This window comes from Engystomops pustulosus, chromosome 3 (genome assembly GCF_040894005.1).
Source record: "Engystomops pustulosus chromosome 3, aEngPut4.maternal, whole genome shotgun sequence".
In the NCBI taxonomy this organism is placed as follows: Eukaryota; Metazoa; Chordata; class Amphibia; order Anura; family Leptodactylidae; genus Engystomops; species Engystomops pustulosus.
The window spans coordinates 128,159,169-128,180,072 of NC_092413.1; the positions used below are offsets into that span (position 1 = coordinate 128,159,169).

A 20,904-nucleotide genomic window follows, 5' to 3' on the forward strand; every position below is an offset into this window, starting at 1 on the left:
CAAGTACTACATCCTCCTATAGTACGTTGTAGACCCACGGTGGCACGGTGTAACTAACTTCCTCTTGTCATCATCCCCAAGTCCCAATGTCAATCGGAAATTTCCCTTAAATTGTTTGTCCGCAAAAGCAAATTCTCAAATTTCAATCCCCTAGTGATGTTTACACAATAAAGATAATTTTTTTTAACCCCTTACTTTACAATTTTACTGAGTTTTATTGCTGTTTTAGTACCTATCACTAAGATGGATCATAGATGAGATGCATATTAGACACAATGATACAGTCAGCTCTGCTACATCTCTCACACTATCAGATCTGATTTGCCTCCCTCCCTGGATAAAGAACTTATCTGCCTGTAGCTTGTAGCTCTCCTCTCGCTGCTGCTGGTGTTTGCCAGCAGGTAGTGAGTGTGTATCACTGTGGGCTCAGTCCTAGAATGCGAGGGGCCGCTGTAGGAAGCAGAGAAGAGCTTTGCTCCACAGCATCAGGCAAGATGGCTGCTGATACTAAAGTCCGGAGGTACAAGGTCGGAAACCAGGGGCAACGGTGATTGTGTACACCCGGACTGATGGAGACGGGTTAGAAGTATATCTGTGAAATGCTGTATTTTTGTTAGAGAACCTGTCACCAGGACCTCATTTTCACTAAAGACAGATTGTAAAAGCCCATGACACCTGCAGTGCAAAAATGCCTCTGTGCCTTTTCTAAGCATTTGTATTACAATATAATTGTGTGTTATAACTTACTCTTGCATCCTGGCAAAATCCTGGGGTAGTCCCAGGGGCTGGACTTTGGTTTGGATGTATTTCAAAACGTGTGCTGCAGGCTGCCTCCATCTTTGTGCTCCCCTACAGCTATGTCCCTCCCCAACTTATGTCATCTCACAGGCTGTGACCTCTGAGAAGGAGGAGCTGTAAAGGGCACACAGGTGGGGGCTAAGCTCTGAGGAGTGAGTAACACAGACAAGGCACATGTTGTTTTTTGAATTGCATCCAAACCAAAATCCAGCACCTGGGACTAACCCAGGATTTTGTCAGGATGCCAGGTAAGTTATAACACACAATTATATTATAATGCAAATGCTTAGAAAAGGCAGAAAGGCAGATTTCTACTGCAGGTGTGATGGGCTTCTGCAACCTGTCTTTAGTGAAAATGAGGTCCCTGGTTTCCTTAAATAACTGTGAATTTGAGAATGTGTTTTGTTATCCTGAGCACATTTAAGAAACTTGTAGTGGGAATACCCCTTTTAAATTCTATTTGTTGGCACAGCAGGCAGATTATGTAAATAAGTTCATAAAAGATATAGAGCAATTGTGCTAATCTTCATAACACTAAACCCTTCTGGCAGTAGAACCTAGATGTCATAATGGAGGCTGCCACTTTATTTTTGCTTTTTACATAATAATCCTTCCATCCAGGCAGGCATTACTCCTTGGTTTCTGTGTGTCACAATGCTGAGGAGTTACATGGCAAACGTGCGGCTCCTGGCATCTGTGACTGATGCGACATGTACAACTGTAATAAGTTTGTCCTCTATCTTGCTCCATAGTTTATGTAACATTACCCATTGGATTACAAAAATTCTCTATGGAGGAGGTGGGTAGTGAGCAGAAGCAGGTCTCCACCCACATTGTCATGAAGAATGGTGACATACTTCTCATCAACACACACTGGACTATTGATTTATTCAAAGTTTGTAAAAAAATGTAGTGGCTCTTTACAAGTACATGGGTTTGAACTTTGATTTTTCCTTTCACAGATTTGTAAGTGGAAGCCGTGATGGGACTGCTCGAATTTGGCAATTTAAGAAGAGGGAGTGGAGAAGCATATTGCTAGACATGGCGACTCGTCCGTCTAGGTTTGTCTAGAGTACAGGTTTTAAAATGTGTCTGTGCAGGTCGGAATACTACAAAGCCTGTAAGCATTGTAAAGAACTGTATTGAGTTTTAAGTGCAGTTTCTTTGTTTAACAGGTAGAAAACATTCAATAAACTAAATGTAGTTCTTTATGATGTAGTAGAGATGCAGGTTTAACTGCAAAGTGTGAACGCAGCATTGGGATTAACTACAGGATAGCACATCAGACATTTCGTGCATAAAACATTTTTGACCACAGGGGGCTGTCCTGAATAAGATGGTTGTGTCAGCCATTAGTTCATGTTGTCAGGTGCTTAATGTGAAGTTATGGCTTATGATGTGGGCTTTTCTTATACAAACATATTTTTGGTAGCAGTTATCTGCATTATGTCCATGCTGATTTCTCTACCTGTAGAGCACAGCCCAGAGGTGTGCCTACTAGGCCTCCTCTCAGAAGAGAATTGGATGCACCGCATGGGAATATCCATTGCAAGTGGCACGGATCCTAACTCTGTAACTTTATTTTCTGAGAAAAGTATTATGTGATAATGCAACATTGTTTTCAATGTCTTCACTCTCAAAAAAAAATGCGAGTTAAAACATTTTAACTATTGATCCCTTTTCCCATCCTCTCTGGAATAGCACTCAAGGTATAGAAGACAAGATAACAAAGCTAAAAGTGACAATGGTGGCATGGGATCGTCATGACACCTGTGTGATCACAGCAGTCAATAATATGACACTAAAAGTTTGGAACTCGTACACTGGACAGCTCATCCATATCCTAATGGTAACAAGCTGAACTATGAAGTTATTTAATTTGTAAAAATTATTAGAAGTGTCAGAATTTTACACTGCAAATTTGAACCAATAAAACTAGTCTCTAGAAGGCCCAGTCTCCCCTTCCTTGTGATAAATCTCCCTGTATATAAGGCTATCAAGTGAATGTGATTTAGAAAAAGCAATTTAGACTATGCTTTTTTTTTTTTTTGCTCTGAGCAGAAAATAAAAAAATTGTGTTACTTTTCCTGACACCACACTACCCCTTCCCCCACATTTTAATTACTTTTCTAAATCACATTCACTTGATATACAGAGATACTCATCACAAGGTCTACAGACACTGCTAGACATGGGAGGGGAGACCTATGGGCATTTCCCATAGATTCAGGCACTGTGAATGTGTTAATGTTTTTATATTTGTTATCCATGACCTCAACTAAGCTAAACTATGCTAATAAGCCTGAAGGGCCCTGGAGGCATTACCAGAGCCCCTCAGTGCTGCACATTCAGAGGCTGTTACTATGTTACATGTCTCGCCCTCCCTCCCTCTGCCTGTGTAATCTAGCAGCAGAAGAGACCTAATCTGCTCATTGTAACAGCCTGTGAAGATAAAACAAGGAGGGGTTCTCGGGCTGCTTTATCGAATCTGAGGATAGAATGAAAACATTAAAAGGTACAAGATGATACAAAAATTGTGATAACTATAAATTACAGCATATTTCTGAGCTAGGGGAAAATGTGGGTTATACAGCATGCAAAAAATAAATTTCTTGAATTGCTATGTAATAAAATAAGTTCCTATGGTAAGATTATTTCCCTTTAATTAAGTCTCTTAGAAACAAGATAGTTGTCCTTGGATACTTCCACCACCGCATTCTTCAAACAGTGGCCAAGCATATGTAACGGCTTTGGGGCATGCACTAGCTCCTGGACATTTCCTATGCAATCACTCTAGCAGCGGTGGTTGTATCCAAGGACAACTGACCTTTATTTCTAAGGCACCATATCAGTGCAGTTATGGGAAATTATCTTTACATGGGTATATTTTCTTTGATAACATCCAATTTAAGAAGTGTATGTATGTGCAGAGAGATATATAGATAAATAAATAAATATATACAGATGAATTTATATGAATTGTGAGCAAGCGGTTGATAATACCCCTTTAATTTCTTGGGTTAAATGCTGTCCCTTGTAGCTGTGCAAAAAGAGGAGTCTGGATTATTTTGGATGCGGCTTCCACCACCCAATTGCTGTCAGTGACTGTTTTCTTAACTGTCCTTGGTGACAAACTGTCAGTGGCAGCAGGTGGGTATTGCATGTAATGATTGAACTGGACTGTTCTCAGGCCGTAGCTGTAAAGTCTCACCAGTGAGTTCTCTAAACAACGTTATCTAGGCAAACAAATTGAAGTAAACACAGAAATGTTTTTCAGTATTCATGTTCCCTACTACAGCTGTACATTTCTTGTAAACACCAACTTTTTTTTTTTTTCTCTTTTTGTTTTACTTAATAAAATAGTTTTACTAAATCCTTTCAGGGTCATGAGGATGAAGTTTTTGTGCTAGAGTCTCATCCATTTGATCCAAGGGTGTTGTTTTCAGCAGGCCATGATGGAAATGTTATCGTTTGGGATCTAGTTCGTGGGGTCAAGATCCGGTCTTACTTTAACATGGTAAGGCAATGGCTGTTTTCTGACCTGCAGAGTTCAATTATATAATACTTTATATCTTGTGCATTATTGAAAAAAAAAACTGGTTTCAAACACTTTTCATTTCAATTTGAAATTGATGTGAATGGTCTAACATGATATTTTATGTTTTTACTATCTTGCAGATTGAAGGACAAGGGCATGGGGCAGTGTTTGACTGTAAGTGCTCTCCTGATGGGCAACACTTTGCGTGCACTGACTCTCATGGCCATCTGTTGATTTTTGGCTTTGGTTCTAGCAGCAAATATGACAAGGTAATTTGTCTTTTTAAAAAACAAATGAGAAAAATTAATGGTAGGATCAGTGACATGCTAGCCGTTAGGCCACTAGCCCACGAACCGTGGTGATAATCGTGCGGCTTTAGTCAGAGTAGAAGTAGACATTTCTCTGCTGCCCCAGATTCATAACTGTGTCTGGTGCTGGATGATTATTCTGGTGCACACTAGAGAGTTGTACTTTGCACCTCCTATTAGTTGTTCTAGTTTGCTGCGCCACAATATTGAATTTTCTGACACACAGACTGAATTTTCAGGTGAATTGGTTATTTCTGGCACACACACACACCCTTTTACACCCAGTTTACCGTCATAGACAGTTTGATATATCTCCGCCATTGTTTTCGGAGTTCAGTCTGAGTGCCATGTAACATTGAGAAAAATGGTTGTGGCCAAGAGGCCGTAGTTGTGGACTGCTAATTGTAGATGATTAAGATTTGCTGCTATGTGATGGCTTCTTTAAAAGTTTTTAATAAACTTTTAAAGCAATCTATAACATTCTAATTGGCGTGTAATAATTTGATTGCCTTGTTTTTCAGATAGCAGACCAGATGTTCTTTCACAGTGATTATCGACCTCTTATCCGTGATGCAAACAATTATGTTCTAGATGAACAAACACAGCAGGCTCCCCACCTTATGCCACCACCATTTCTAGTAGATGTTGATGGTAATCCCCATCCAGCCAGATACCAACGTCTTGTTCCTGGTCGGGAAAATTGTAGGGACGAGCAACTCATCCCTCAGATGGGTGTCACTTCTTCAGGTATGTTTAACCCTTTTGTGACTAATAGTCATTGATGCCAAATTTTTCTGCTATGTGCTTCTTTTAATGACGATATCGCTGAAAAAAGTTTTGCATATCATAACAATTTTTACTTTTTCTCATGACGTGTTAGACTTGATAGGATAGTTTTATTAATTACATATTTTCGTCATATAATCTACCAATAATTGACAAATCTTAAAATAAAAAATAGCTTTTTTTCTTGCTCTTCTTAGTTTAGATATAAGCCCAAGTGTTTATCAATTTGACTGAAACATACAAGTTAGGTGATAGAATTGTTTTCTAATTCTTTTTCTCTCTCATTTGAGAGGAGACAGGTTGCTTTTCTGTAGGTTACAATCTATGCATATTCAACTATTACATTTGCTTTACATTGTAATATGTGTATACCATGTTCTGTATATATAATAACTAAATAAAGACTAAATGATAAAATATATATATTTTTTTAAAATGTTTTGTCATTTTGTCCGATTAACTAGTAACTTTTACTAAGTGGTCATTTTTACCAAAAAATGTTATAAATATGTACAGCAGTACTCCATCACCTTTTCCCAGGTTCAGCTACAGATGCAGAGGGTGCATGTACTTCTGCAAAGTGAAAGTCTCCTGCAGCTTCTTCTATATTCTGCCTTCAACTGACAGACGGTAGGGGGCACATTTCAAATCTTCTGAACCCTTGGAGATAGAAACACAGCTATCGATGTGATATTAAACAGGAAAGTCTCCCCTTTACTATGATCTAAGGATTGTGCATGGATGCTGAACAGAACTGGAGATATCAACTCTGAAATCTACCATTTGTTTTTATGCATTCTGAACCAAACATACCTTGAGAATGCTTTAGCTATATTGATGTAGAAACATATCTTTCATTCTTGAACCGAGTGGTTTTACTGAAAAAACAATTATAAAATTATGATAACAAGGCTCTGTCACTCCTCTGGCTGCCCTGGCGCTCTATGCACACCATAATTATGCACTGATTCAGCCTTGACTGCCCAGCATAAGCTGAGAATTTGTCATCACTGTGTTGTCCCTGACTGGTTCAAGTAATCAATCGCTGCTCCATTCACCAGCTGCTGTGTATCAGTCATCCAGCTCGGGTTGATTAGTCCTGTCTGGATAGGTCAGGAATCTCTGTGTAATGTGTTTATGTAGGCAGTCTGCATGCAACCCAGCTTTTCCAAGGTCCAGAATTTTATAATTGTATTTTTGAGAAAAACCCACTCGGTTCAGGGATGTAACAAGATGGGTTTCTGCAACAGTGTAGTTACAGCATCCTTGAGGTATGTTTTGGTCACAATACATAAAATAAATGGTGGAATTCCTATAAAGTTACAATCTGAACCTAAAGCTGAACATAAAAATCTACTTTTTTTTTTTTTTTTTTTTTTTTTTAGCAAATTATAGGGTGGATATCTCTGTTTCTGTTTAGCAACCATACACAATCCGATCCTGTTTAATATATGCCCAGAATTGTTTCTATGTGCCAGAGTTCAGAAAATCTAGCCGGTCATGATGTTTATAAACGTCCTTTCTGCAAATAGGACGTATATAGCCTTATGGGTGTCGTGAAGGGGTTAAATATCTTTACATAAACCTTTTTTTGCTCCTTCAGTCAGCCATTCACCTTGTGCCAGGCATTTGTGCAGTTGCCTTGTCTTCAGCCTGCAGATCAAGAATACAGGAGACCCCTTGGCTGTCTGTCAGCATTTTCTAAGGTTTTGAAACCTCTTATTTCTTGAATTAAAGGTCTAGTGTCCATCAAGATCAAAAGTGGTGTTTTTAATGGTTTCGCATGTAGCTCAGTCAGGATGATCATCATTTCTAATGTACCTTTTTTCGGTTTTCTTTTTCTAATAATTGTTGTATATAAATTTCTAGTTCTTTGTTTATTTCTACACAGGTCTGAACCAAGTTCTCAGTCAGCAAACCAGTAATGAAGTAAGTCCGTTGGACAGCCTCATCCAACGATTACAGCAGGAACAAGACCAGCGAATAAATGCTGAAACTGGGCACAGCAGCTACCGTTCAGCCAGAGGTGAACATCTTAAATTTCTTAGTTAAACCTCAAAAGAAATCTACCATCAGAATCAAGCATTGATATACTGGGCATACTTACTTACCCATGTACTGTGAATGTGGTAATATATTTATACAGATCATTATCTGTCAGAAAGGAAGAAGGAAGCACAGTGGCAGTGTGTGTCTGTCACACACTTAGTAATTAAAAAAACTTTGATAACATCTCCCCGCCCCAGTGTTAATAAAACTTTTCATTACCTCACCATAGTTCAGTAAATGCAGTTTAGTTAGTATATACTGTATATGTGTGTTTATGTATATATGTATATGAGTATTGCAGTGCAGTAGGTTGAACAAGTGATCAAGTAAAAAAACAAAAAATACATTTAAAAAACATTTTAGAACCATAAATAAGTTCCTAAAACCAGCTTTCCATGTTATCTAATAAAAGTATAAAAAAACAAAAATTCCCATATATTTGGTATCTCCATGTCTATAACAATCTGTACAATAAATATGCAGCATTATTGGACCTGTATGGTGAACTCTGACAAAAAACAAACCAAAATTAAATGATTTTTCATTAATTCCCTTCACAAAAAATATTGTAAAAAGTGATCATAAAAAGGAATGTGCTCCACAATGATACCTCTTAAGAAAATCAACTTTACACGCAAAAAGCCCTTAAAAGAAACCTTCCACTACAGATCTACCTATAAAGGTAGATCGGGTGATAGGTGCATTGATAGGACGTGAGGATAGCCCTTTTAAGGAGCTGCGCTCCAAGGACATCTGGTAGGAGGGTCAAAGAGGCTACTGTGGAGTAGACGCGCCGCGTAGCCTCAGCTCCGGCCACTCCACGCCCCAGTAGCCTCAGCTCCGGCCACTCCACGCCCCAGTAGCCTCTTTAGAAAATCTGCGTATTGGGGAAATTAAAGTTCTTAAAAGATTGTGGGGATGTGAGGATTAGCCCTTAAAAGGCTATCCTCACATCCTATAGATGCACCTACCAACACGATCTACTTGTGTAGGTAGATCCATGGTGGTAGGTTTCCTTTAACCAGCTTTAACTGAAAAATGCAAAATTTATGCCTCTGGAAACATGGCGATGCAAAAGCAAATGAGATTTTCTCCAATTTAGTTATTATTTAGGTAAATTGGGAAAGTGCTGCTCTGAATGACGCTTTTATATGCACTGTTGAATTCGCATTCAGAAGTTTACTAACTCTAATTTAGTGTTGCCAAAATTGGTTTTTAGATTTTGTAGAGCTTTCCATCATTCAGTTTATTGTTAATGTGTAATTTATGGGCCAAAATGAATGTGATTTCCAAAAAAATTTCAATTTTTAAATTGCACCTCCATTATGTTTTAACCCTGTGAAACACCTAATGAGTTAAAAACGTTCTAAAAGTTCTTTTACGTACATTAAGTGGTAAACTTTCAATAACTGGAAATTTCTGGGGTTTTCCTTTTTTTAGGCCTCTGTCACTTGAAAGTTTAAATGTTTCTTTAACTCCTTCACACACTGCGCAGTACATATACGTTGTAGTGCTAAGAAGGGTATATCAAAATATGTTATTCCCATTAATCAACCCCATAACGTGAAAACATTCAAAACGCCGCCTTTCCCCATTTTGAAACCTAACATTTTTTTTTTAATAAAAAGTGATCAAAAGGCCATTAAGACATCAAAATGGTAATAATGCAACTGTAATCTCATCTCGCAACAAAAGACATGTTACTCAGCTCCGTAGACCAAAGTATGAAAAAGCGCCAGAAGATGGTGAAATTAAAAATTTGTTAATATATATATACAGAAGGGTTTTTTTTTTTTTTTTTAATTTATTAAACCCTATACAAATTTAGTATTCCTGTGATTGTACCGACCCAAAGAATAAAGCAGACCTCTCATTTGGGGTGCACAGTGAAAGTCATATAAACCAGTGAACAAGAAAATAGCTGATTTATTTCACTCTTCCCAGTACACAGTGTGGAATATTAAATACATTCACTGCAAAGTGCAATTTGTTGTGCAGAAAACAACCCTCACACAGCTCTGTACATTGAATAATAAAAAAGTTTATAGATTTTTAAATGTGGGGAATGAAAAAGGAAAACTCAAAATCAAAAAAGGCCTTGGCGGGAAGGGGTTATAGAAGTTCTCTTCTGCGCCAGATGTTATACATGCTGTATTTCCTGACTTCGGGGAGTTGGATGTAATTGCCAAATATATCAGGAATGCGTTCGGACTGGAGAGTGCAGGCCGGCAGATTTGTGGCAATGTACTCAGTAAACACACTGTTCTAAATAAATGTCTTGCATTACCCAGTACAAAGAGGAAACATAAATTCTAATTATACTTAACAGCTTCCGTGAGTTCAACTTCTGAAGTCCATTCTCCGCCAAATATTGGCTTACGACGGAGTGGGCAAATTGAGGGTGTTCGACAGATGCACAGTAATGCACCACGAAGTGAAATGGCTACTGAACGTGACCTTGTGGCTTGGAGTCGTAGAGTAGTAGTTCCAGAACTTCCACCTGCGGTAGCCAGGTAAGCAATGTTGTGTAACTTAAAATAGTTTTGGTCTGTGATAAGATATTGGTGCAGGGATCTGCATCATCTTGTGTTTTTTATTTTACTTTTTAATGCCTCTGGAATTCTCCCAATTATACCCCTAGCAAACAGGAGGAATGGAGGACAGCAAAAGGTGAAGAAGAAATACATCTTTACAAAGCAGAGGAGAAAAGGAAATCCCTTTCAAACCACACTGTTAGAGAAAATAAAGCCATTTCTGGTCCAAAGGTGAGTTACTCAAAAGTGTATTACATCTTTAAAGAGGACCTTTCACCACCACAAATATCCTAAACTATTCACTGTGCTGTATCGTCAGAAAGGAGGAGCTGCAGCAAAGGTGGGGGTGTGATTATGCTAATATCCTCTGACGCCATCCAATCGGCGGTGGAAGGTGTCAGGGAAGAGATTCCTTTCTTGCGGTGTACCAGCACAGCTGTGGCTGCTGCACGCTCCCGGCATATTGTCTCTGCACTGCCGGGTGCACGCAGCTGCTTGGCTCTGTGAAGCTTATGGAACACAGCGGAGTCTCACGAGCAACATTATGCCGGGAGCGCGCAGCAGCTACAGCTATGCCCTTCATGGCAAGAAAGGAATCTCTTCTGACACCTTTCACCACTGATTGGATGGTGTCAGAGGATATTAGCATAATCACGCCACCCGTGCTGCAGCTCCTCCTCTCTTATGATACAGCACAGTGAACAGTTAGATGCCAAGGCTCTTATCTCAGGAACGGAGGGGGCTAGGAGGAAAATTCAAAGTGCCCCTGATTTAGGATGCAAGTGCGTATTTGATGTTATGGTCACTTTAGGATATTTGGGGTGGTGAAAGGTCCTCTTTAAATGTAGTCTTTATTACTGTATTAAAGGGAGTCTACTAGCAGTGAGAAACAGACTTCCGAATATTGTAGAAAATAAGTATTTATGCTTCCATATTTGGCTGGTTATTAAGTGCCAAGTTTGAAATTTGCTTTGCCTATTTTTATGTGTTTTAGAACCATTCTCATGAGCCATTATTGGAACCTGGAGATGCAAAAAGGCAGCAGACAGGACCACACAACTATCGAACAAGGGCTGCTTTAGAAGAACACACGGAGCCTTCAGAAGGTGTAGAGAATGAAAATAGCTCATCAGATGTGAGACTTTATTTAATATTTCTTCCATGCTAGGTTACATTTAATGTTATTGTGACAACTGTTGCACATTTTCATGAAATCCCCTATCCAAAATTACCTTTATGGGAAATGTAAATTAACTATAGATGGCTTCCCGTGTACTGTATAAGTGAGTGTATTCCAAAGTTTTAAATAGTATGGGATGGTATAAATCTGGCATACTCGGATGGGGCACATTCCAATGCATTTGATTGGACCTCGCAGCCAACTTTGTACCGGCGCCACTGTATGACTTGTTAGTGACCTCAATCTGGGGGGAAGGGGTGGGAGAGTTAGGTGTTACTGTTGTCTATCAAAACAATAAGCCACTTATATTGACCTCTGGTGCTCCCGTTCACCTGCAGAGCCGCCAAAGCCAGTATTCCAATTCAGACTACTGCTGCAGGCCTGCTATATGTTGCAACTGATGCTGTCGCAAGCGCACGGCAGCGGTTGGGATAAAAGCAAGGCTTATAGAATTTTTTTTAAGTCCTTTTAATCCCTGGACTGGTGGTCATTTTTGTGCTTGTTCCTAAGTATGCCTTAGATTATTACTATATCTACTAGTGTTGCTGGGTTATCATTTCACCATTTTCTACATTTTGAGGTACCGGTGCTATTTATTCAGTGGAATAGTGTTCTTAGTTCTTCTCTTTTTTTTTTTTTTTTTACAAACTAGGAAGTAGATGCTGAGAGTGAGGCAGTGGCAGCAAGTGTTGTTACCTCTGAAGATGAAGACAAACCTAACTGGAACAGTGATGACAGTAGCTCAAGGTAATCTAATCTTTGTATTTGCGGCATTCTGTGATCTATTTCTTTTAATATTTGTTTCATAGTTTATACGGTTGAAAAAAGACACTTGTCCATCAAGTTCAACCGAGGAAGGGTAGGGATTGGATGAGGAAGGGATTCCTTTGTTGCCAGGAATTTCCAACCAATTAATTCAGAGTTAGGTTGAACAGCAGACTTTATATCACCCAAAACATCCTAAAATTTTGGAAGGCTTGCACATCCATTTAAGAGGCCTGATTTGGGTTACAAGGATGCCTGGGTCATAGGATTGTGGCCACTGTAAATTGCAATTGCTTTCTGTTATGCTGCCTGACGAAACCGTAATCTAGACTCTCAAAACAGTGGTGTTTTCTAGCTTGCGTAAATACAGTATATAGGTAAAACTACGCAACCTCTACACTGCAGACTCAACCGAAATCGCAGCCTTTCTAGACATATGGAACTAAAACATAAAGAGAACATTCAATATAACATTATGCCGATAGATCACGTGAGTGATGAAACATCCAACCAATTTGAGATTTTAAAAAGGAAAGAAATTTTCTGGATGTATAAATTAAAAAATCTTAGACCACACGGCCTAAATGAGGCTACAGAAACAATATTGGCATAATATTTTATACATCACCTATTTTCAGCATATTTCCAGTGTAGAAATCCAGCCACAGCGATCCTGTTTGATTTCCCCCCCCCCTTTTGGTCCCATAAAGTATCCGTAGATGTAGTTCTTTTATTTTCACACTACCATATTGGTAGTTCTTTACCCTTTTTGGACGCACAAGGCTTCCGTAGGTGTAGTCTTGCAATTCATCGGCGGCCATTTTAGTCGTTTTTTAACAGACATTATCACGGATAACGTGATACATATTCATAGTGGTGTAATAACATGAGACAATATATACATATATGTATAATTTTTTTTTTTTAGTGACTACTCCAGTGATTACTCGGACTGGACTGCTGACGCAGGAATAAATTTACAGCCTCCAAAGAAAATGACTAAACTTAAAAATAAGAAAGCAGAAAGCAGTTCAGATGCTGAAGAAGGAAATGAGAAGTTCAAGCAGAAGCAAAATAAAAAAGAAAGGAAAAAGGGAGCTGATGAAAAAGATGTCTCGCCAAGGAAAAAGAAACCAAAAGAACGGAAGAAAAAGGTGAGATGTCCTGTAACCTTGTATTCAGTGAGTTTTCGAATGGGGGGCAGATTTATCACTGCTTCTATGGCAGTTTTCTGTGATTCCTACAGTGGCTACGACACCTCCACACCAGCACAGTGGGTAGGCACAGGGCTTGTGTAATTTTGAAAAATTTGTGAACGTTCGATTTTGATGGTTGATTTGCATTTAAGCATTAGGTTCTATACATTAAGTATTATGTTCCATCATACTATGTAGAAGTGGGCTCTACATGGAACCTCAGTACCTGCCTGATAACAAGGTTGATGGTAATTTTTTGTGTAATTTTTAGGGGATGTATTAACAACCAGAGTGTTTTATATCTTGTGTCCTGATATTTACTAGTAATAAGAGCCTATAAATTATAATTTTTATTTGTCACTAAAACTTTATAGTGAAGTCTTTTAATTTTCATTATTTTTGCCAGCATCTACCAGTCGCAGAACTAACAGAGCAAGGTTTGACCCTGGAAGACTGGCTGCCTTCTGTGTGGATTACAGACACTATGCCGAGGCGATGTCCCTTTGTTCCACAGATGGGTGATGAGGTAACCTATTTTATTTAAAAAAAAAAAAAATGTGTTGAATAGTATTCACTTGTAGTCCTTCCATATTTGTTTGTTTGGTTTGCTGCAATTGACGTAGTTTACCCAATACTCCTTCACACTCTTCAGTACTCTGACTTGTAACACACACTGTGAACCTCATTTATAAAAACTGAGCAACACTTTTGCATTTGTGTAGTAAAATGAAAGTTGAGCTCTGATTGGTTGCCACAAGCAACTTGTGTGGCTTGAACTGCTGCTGCCGGTCTCTGTGTTCCTTTACTCCACTGTGTATATGTATACATATAGATATATATATCTATTTTGGAATGCTGACCCATTTCTGAATATAGATAGATATGGGTAACTGGAGAATCCAAGGAAGTAGCAGTCCTTCATAAAAACTATACAATATTTCAGCTCTCACTTGGAGCCATTTTCCATAGAGGGGCTAAAATATGTTCATTGTTGGTGAATAAGCCAATCGCACTGTATTTGAGTTCTGCTTTAGTTGGATTCTGCATTTGTAGTTTACATGCATCTTGGATCCAGAATCATTTGATGCGTGCACCCGATGGAAAACATTTGTTGTTGCTACAGTGCTGCTCCTTCCCTACTATTGGGGATTTACATAGATAGATAAATATTTAAATATATATAAAAATTATATATAAATATGTATGTGTGTGTATACAGGCAGTCTCCGGGTTACGTACAGGATAGATTCTTTAGGTTTGTTTTTAAGTTGAATTTGGATGGAAGTCAGAACTATATATTTTATTATTGCAACCCCAGTGAAAATTTTTTTTGGTCTTTGTGACAATTGGATTTTAAAAATGTTGGGTTGTCATAAGAACCAGGATTAACAATAAAGCTTCATTACAGACACCTGTGATAACTGTTATAGCTTGTAGCCTAAGGCTAAAGTACGGTAAATTACAAACATCCATTGATCCGTTTGTAACTAGGGGTCGTCTGTGAGTCTGGTGTTCTTAAGTAGGGGACCTCCTGTATATAGATAGATAGAAAATAACCTGTGCAACAGAAAATTCAATATTGTGGTGCAGCAAACTAGACAAACTAATAGGGGCAAAGTAAGATTCTCCAATAAACTACATATGTCTCTGAAATCGAGGTATACAGGGTCACAACCAATATTATGAGTAATAGACTATAGCATGCTTGATCTATATATTTAAGCAATTGGATGCCTATGAAATAAATATACATCTAGAAAGATACACTTCTGCAAGGTTGTGCATAACTTGTCACTGAACCCCCACTAATATATTGAACAATTTAATTTGCTTGGAAAACCTTGTTATATGCCCATTTGAGAACAGATTAGTGTGTATATGTATGGTTTTGTATTTTTAGCCTTATGAGTTAATATTAGGTTTATCTCTTAAAATGTTGTTCTGCAGGTATATTATTTTCGTCAAGGTCATGAAGCATATGTTGAAATGGCCAAAAAAAATAAAATTTATCGAATCAATGCAAAGAAACAGCCGTGGCATAAAATGGAACTAAGGGTAAGTTTCTTCAAAATAAAAGGTAACTATAGACTGCCTTTGTAAACCTATCCTAGTTCTTTTATTTGGAATAAGCATACACACTGGGGCAAAGTTGTCAGAATACTTAGTTATTTTAAAGGTCATAAAACTGGAAACTGTACTGGAAAAGCATTTTAAAACTGCTGAAAGGTCTTGTGTAATATTGCACATATAACCTAATTTTACCAACCTCCATGTTTTTTGTGTATGCAGGAACAAGAACTCATGAAAATTGTTGGGATCAAATATGAAGTGGGCCTACCTACCCTTTGCTGCCTAAAGCTAGCCTTTCTTGATCCTGACACTGGTAAACTGACTGGAGGTGCATTTACAATGAAGTGAGTTATGTAATTTTCACATTTTTTGTATGAATGTATCAATATCATCTGCATTTTTAAAAATGCCAGGTGCAAATTACTTTAGTTTTCTTGCATAGACAAATTGATACATTTCTCCATTGACCACAAAAATGAACTAGAGAATCCATAGTTTGTAGCCAGAGGATAAAATGATTGTTAAATTTATTTTACTTAGTTGTTTTTATCTAAATTTTATCACTTAATGATTATTGGTGGAATATATTGTCTAACCACAGGTAGGTTCGATCAGACGCTACAAGATAGAATGAAGAGCATTAGCCATTTGACTAGACAACTACCTTGACTAGTCTTCCATCCGACCAATATTCCATCAAGTTATGACTATGAACAATAGCTATTTAAAAACCCATGGTATTTCTTATGGCATAACTGTAAAGTGTAATTTACTTTTTATTCTGAAATTCAGGTTAATATATCAATAATGGACTGTAAAGTTAGGTGAGCTTCTTCCGTAGGAGATCTGTACTCGCCAAGTTTATTTTCTCTGGGAATATAGGTTACCGCTTGTAGGGAGTTACAGCCTTGGCTCTGCCTAAAGAGTTTTGAACACTTTTGTAACCTTTGCTCCTCTCTCACTGCCTATAATTCTAATTCTCTGTTAATACTGTCTGCCAACAGAACACTTTATATAGAACCACAATTATTTCCATCCACAGCTGAATTTAGCAGTTCTTGTGTTAAACCATGTATGTAGAGTAGAGTTGCTACTTTTGAATACATCTATTTTTCTGTGTCCTGAGTCCATTGTTTAATCGAAGTGTGTTTGTATTATGGCTGATAATGTTGTACTGCTGTCTCTGTCCAGATACCATGATATGCCAGATGTGATAGACTTCCTGGTTCTTCGTGAGCAGTTTGATGAAGCGCGGCGTAGACCGTGGAGCATAGGTGTGTATATCTGGCCTTTGTAAAAATAAGTATTAAGAACACCTAATACCACAATCTTTAAGATGAAAATACAAATCTTTTAGGTACTGAAACTTCCAATTTATCTATTAAATGTCTGCTGAAAGTAGCGATCAAAAGAAAGGAGAGTGTCGTTAGATTTTAGTGCATTTTTGTTTCATTTATTAATTTTTTCAACATACTCATTTTAAACAGTGGGAAATTCTTTGACATAGCTTTGATCAAAAGATCAGCTATGTGATGACGCCTGCCCATAATAAAAAAAAAAAGACTCTTGTGGGGACCAAAGTCATTATCTAAATAATGGTTAGTCATTTTGGAAAACTGCAACATCCAAAAATTCACAACCACACAGACTGCCCTAAGGTTACATGCAAAGAAATGTGGCCAAAATGGTCATATTTGTATTTGTTTGACTAGTACATGTTCTACTTCTTGACAGAACGGATTTGTATTCCATTAAAATAATGGGCATGTGCCTTGCACGTGCCATCTGTTCAAAGAAAGGGATAGCACATGTCCATTTTTCAATGTTGCTTGCATCTTCCCTACGTGAGATTCCTCTATGTAGTGTAGAAAAAAAACAGAATGCAGCCATGTGGGCCACAATGCAGTGAAATGTATAACAAGCAGAAGGTAGAAATATGTTACATATCAACCAAAGATGCCCTAAACAATATAATTTTGGAACAGTATGAACAAAATTCAAACTAATTCATCTTATGAATTTTAGGCAAAAAATTTGAGCCTATATATTTTTCATTTTGTTTCAAGCTAATAAAAAAGAATATACCTAGTTTATGATAGTGTGTTTCTTTATATTTCTTAGGAGACAGGTTTCGATCTGTAATTGATGATGCCTGGTGGTTTGGAACAATTGAGAGCCAGGAGCCACTACAGCCAGATTATCCGGATAGCCTTTTCCAGTGTTACAATGTTTGGTATGCACTTACTGAAGTCATTTTCTCACTTGTTGGTGTAAATGACTGTATTTCAATCATTCTACCGTTTCTGTTCATGGCATAATACTATTGTACATTTGAATTTATCCAGAAAGTATAAAGACTTGTATGGACTACAAGATCAGAGAGGAAAAATGTAGAAGAAAGTGGCAGACCCCCAAAACATACTTTTACTTAAGTTTTTAAGCCTTTTTTTTTTTTTTTTTTTAATACTTTGAATAGACGCTATGTTGTATGAAGGAAATCCCTTTCTGCATAACATTAACAACAAAAAAAAGCTGAGCAGTAAAGATTTATTATTTGAATTCTATGAAAAAAACAAGCTTTTTTTGTCATTTAAAAACTTTAATTGGAAAAATAAGTGGTAACTTTTTCCAAAATATGTCAAAAATATGTACAGCATTATTCCGTCACCCTTTCCCAGGTTCAGCTACAGATGCAGAGGGTGCATGTACTTCTGCAAAGTGAGTCTCCAGCAGCTTCTATATTCTGCCTTCAGCTGACAGGCTGGAGGGGGGCACATTTTAAACACCTATATCTCCTGAATCCTTGCATGTAGAAACACAATTCTAGTGTCATATTCAATAGGAAAGTTTATGGATTGTGTATGGATGCCTAAGAGAACCGGAGATATCCACTCTTAAAGTACAGGAAATGAAAAGCTGTACATAATTTCTTTTAGTACTACTTTAAGGGTGGATACCTCCAGTTCTGTTAAGCATCCATACATATTCAATACATCATATTAAAGGGGAGATTCTCCTATGAAAAATGACATAAATTATGTTTCTATGTGCTAGGGTCCAGAAGATATGGCCGTTTGAAGTTGGTCACTGTCAAGATGCTTATAAATGTTCTTTCTTCACGGGGTTTATGTAGATCGGCTGTATATAGCGCTATGGCAGTCTTGGAGGGGTTAAAACGATAAAACATCATGATGCTGAAGGGATAGGGAAAGCAGTGATCTACGTGTTACGGCTTGGCCCACCTTTATCATAGTCTGACTGTATATTTATGGTGCCCTATCGATCAGGTAGCCGTATGACTGGTCCCCTGTAAGTAGCTGCAGGGGAACCTGGAGAGAAGATAAAAGCGTTATTTAAAGACTTTGTCTTGATTTCTCATACACTTGTCTATAAAACACGTGATCAATGGGATACCAGATATAAGAAACTCATTGGCCTCTCTAGACCAAGGGTTCACAACCTTTATCAGTCCAAAGGGCACATTTTCATACCACTCAGTTGCAGGGGGCCACACTAGGAACCAGAACTCTAGTTGAACCAACAATTAAAGTACAGCACAAAATACCCTCCCTGAACATTATGTCCGGACCGGAAGGTGTTAAAAAAAAAAAAAAGAAAGAAAAAACCCCTATTTCTGTGTAAGGCTAGGATAGACATTGGGGTGGTAGGCAATGGGTTAGTAGTGTCATAAACCACAGTTTTTTTTTCTTTCCCATGTAGTTGGGATAATGGTGACGCAGAGAAGATGAGCCCTTGGGACATGGAAGTTATCCCTCTCAACGGTTTGTATTTGTAAATGTTTAAATTGTAAACTTTATTATATTTGTACCAAGTGGTGCTTTTGCCAAGATTTTATTCTATTTTTTTTATTCTATGTCTATTCAGTTGATCTGATGTATTTTATTACACCCTATTAATTGAGTCCATTTTTTTCCATTCTATTTAATGGATTAGCAGTGTTTCCTGATGAGCTGGGTAATAGTGTACCTTTAACTGAAACGGAAGTCCGATCATTACTATACAGGCCACTCGATGGAGAGTGGGGAAGTAGAAGCAGAGATGAAGAATGTGAAAGGATAATTGGTGGCATTAACCAGCTAATGACTCTAGGTATTACTAAATTTCATTCACACTGAGAAAAATCCAAGGTGTCAAATATAAGGTTGACTAGTACAGAAGCTACTAATGTGTTTTCTTTGTTAATTTACATATTTAGATATTGCTGCTGCCTTTCTGGCTCCCGTAGACCTTCAAGCTTACCCTATATACAGCACTGTTGTGGCCTATCCAACTGATCTAAGTACAATCAAAGAGCGTCTAGAAAACAGATTTTACAGGTGAATTTTCTACTCGATAAGGTTTTTTTTTTTTTTTAAATATTGAATGCAGTGAAAGAGAATAAAATGTTGCCAAACTTCACTTATTCAGCAACATCCTTTTTCTTAATTCTCAGGCGTGTCTCTTCTCTTATGTGGGAAGTGCGATATATAGAACATAACACACGCACATTCAATGAGCCTGGAAGCCCAATTGTCAAGTCTGCAAAGTTTGTCACTGACATTTTATTGAGCTTTATCAAGTAAGTGAGCCTAATGTTTACCCTATACTAACAACTTTCCTTTTACTTTACATAAGACTATTAGAGTAACACTGTGGAAGGTGCAATAAAACAATTGCCAAATGGCAAAATCATGCAGGTTTTATGAAATGATATTGGGTGGAATTTACGAAGACTGGCGTTTTTAAATGACTGACTGGCTAGCGTTTGAAATGCCAGTCTTAAAATTGCCCCCACCTTGTCCGTTCTGGTGGAGATTTCTGCTATAGTTTTTTGGTGGGCCTTCATGCCCAAAGTGGCGTGGCGTGGCGTGGCGTGGCAAGCCATCAGAACTTCTAGAGATTTATGTTCCTTTTACATCAGAAATCTGTCAGAGAAGGCATAGTAAATCTCCCCCATTCTGTGGAAAAGACGAGTAAAGAAGAAATGAGCCATAGTAGATTTTGACTCCAGATGGAGCTGTGAAATTGCCATTCGAGAAATTCTCTTGGCTTTGTTTAAGTTTAACTCTTATGGACCAGGCCAATTTTTGTTTTTGCAACTCAGTTTTTCCCTTTTTATTGCATTTTCTTTAAGTTTATTTGTTGCTTTTAAAATGCATTAAACGTCTTTTTTCATTTTCCGTTTAAAGAACTTGTTTTCTATAGGAAAATTGTAATTTCTAGTGGCACAATTTTATCCCTTCATGTAAACTGGCAAATATTTCTGTTCGACTTGATGTGTATTGGGATAACTCGCAGACTGAGTGATAACTGCCTGTGATCTGCAGTGCAGATACTGATTTCGGCAGTTAACTTATTAGACGCCCCAGTTAAATCTGACCTTTCGTGCATAGGTGTAAAATCATTGAGGGTGCCTTTGGGACTGCCTGTATTATATGAGCAGTATATGGACAATATACGGCAACTATATTATTCCATTATATTGTAGTTGTATACAATATACATTAAACTAACATATATAAACTATTCCAATAAAATTCTAAAATCGGGGAAACTGAAATAACATCTGATTGTTAGCTAGAAATGCTAAGACTGGCATAACCTCTAAAATATAGCAATTAAAGGCATTAAAAAGTAAGGGCCACCCTAAGTGAACCCGCATCGCGGAGAGCCGGCAGCG

The 20,904-nt window shown here is 37.8% G+C and overlaps 1 protein-coding gene across 2 annotated transcripts in view; it reads left to right on the top strand.

The window, feature by feature from the left end:
• Positions 1 to 20,904, top strand: part of PHIP (pleckstrin homology domain interacting protein) — a 68,931-nt gene that overhangs the window by 36,855 nt on the left and 11,172 nt on the right. Inside the window, exons 13-32 of one of the 2 annotated variants that reach the window (XM_072142079.1) lie at positions 1,761 to 1,859; positions 2,500 to 2,647; positions 4,181 to 4,315; positions 4,477 to 4,605; positions 5,166 to 5,391; positions 7,322 to 7,456; positions 9,809 to 9,992; positions 10,121 to 10,244; positions 11,008 to 11,148; positions 11,846 to 11,940; positions 12,887 to 13,112; positions 13,561 to 13,680; positions 15,102 to 15,209; positions 15,444 to 15,568; positions 16,416 to 16,498; positions 17,346 to 17,457; positions 18,945 to 19,006; positions 19,179 to 19,334; positions 19,441 to 19,561; positions 19,678 to 19,803. In XM_072142079.1, coding sequence (XP_071998180.1) covers positions 1,761 to 1,859; positions 2,500 to 2,647; positions 4,181 to 4,315; positions 4,477 to 4,605; positions 5,166 to 5,391; positions 7,322 to 7,456; positions 9,809 to 9,992; positions 10,121 to 10,244; positions 11,008 to 11,148; positions 11,846 to 11,940; positions 12,887 to 13,112; positions 13,561 to 13,680; positions 15,102 to 15,209; positions 15,444 to 15,568; positions 16,416 to 16,498; positions 17,346 to 17,457; positions 18,945 to 19,006; positions 19,179 to 19,334; positions 19,441 to 19,561; positions 19,678 to 19,803 — 2,655 coding nt within the window. The remainder of the gene's footprint in view (positions 1 to 1,760; positions 1,860 to 2,499; positions 2,648 to 4,180; positions 4,316 to 4,476; positions 4,606 to 5,165; positions 5,392 to 7,321; positions 7,457 to 9,808; positions 9,993 to 10,120; positions 10,245 to 11,007; positions 11,149 to 11,845; positions 11,941 to 12,886; positions 13,113 to 13,560; positions 13,681 to 15,101; positions 15,210 to 15,443; positions 15,569 to 16,415; positions 16,499 to 17,345; positions 17,458 to 18,944; positions 19,007 to 19,178; positions 19,335 to 19,440; positions 19,562 to 19,677; positions 19,804 to 20,904) is intronic. The other variant, XM_072142080.1, reaches the window with a different exon arrangement.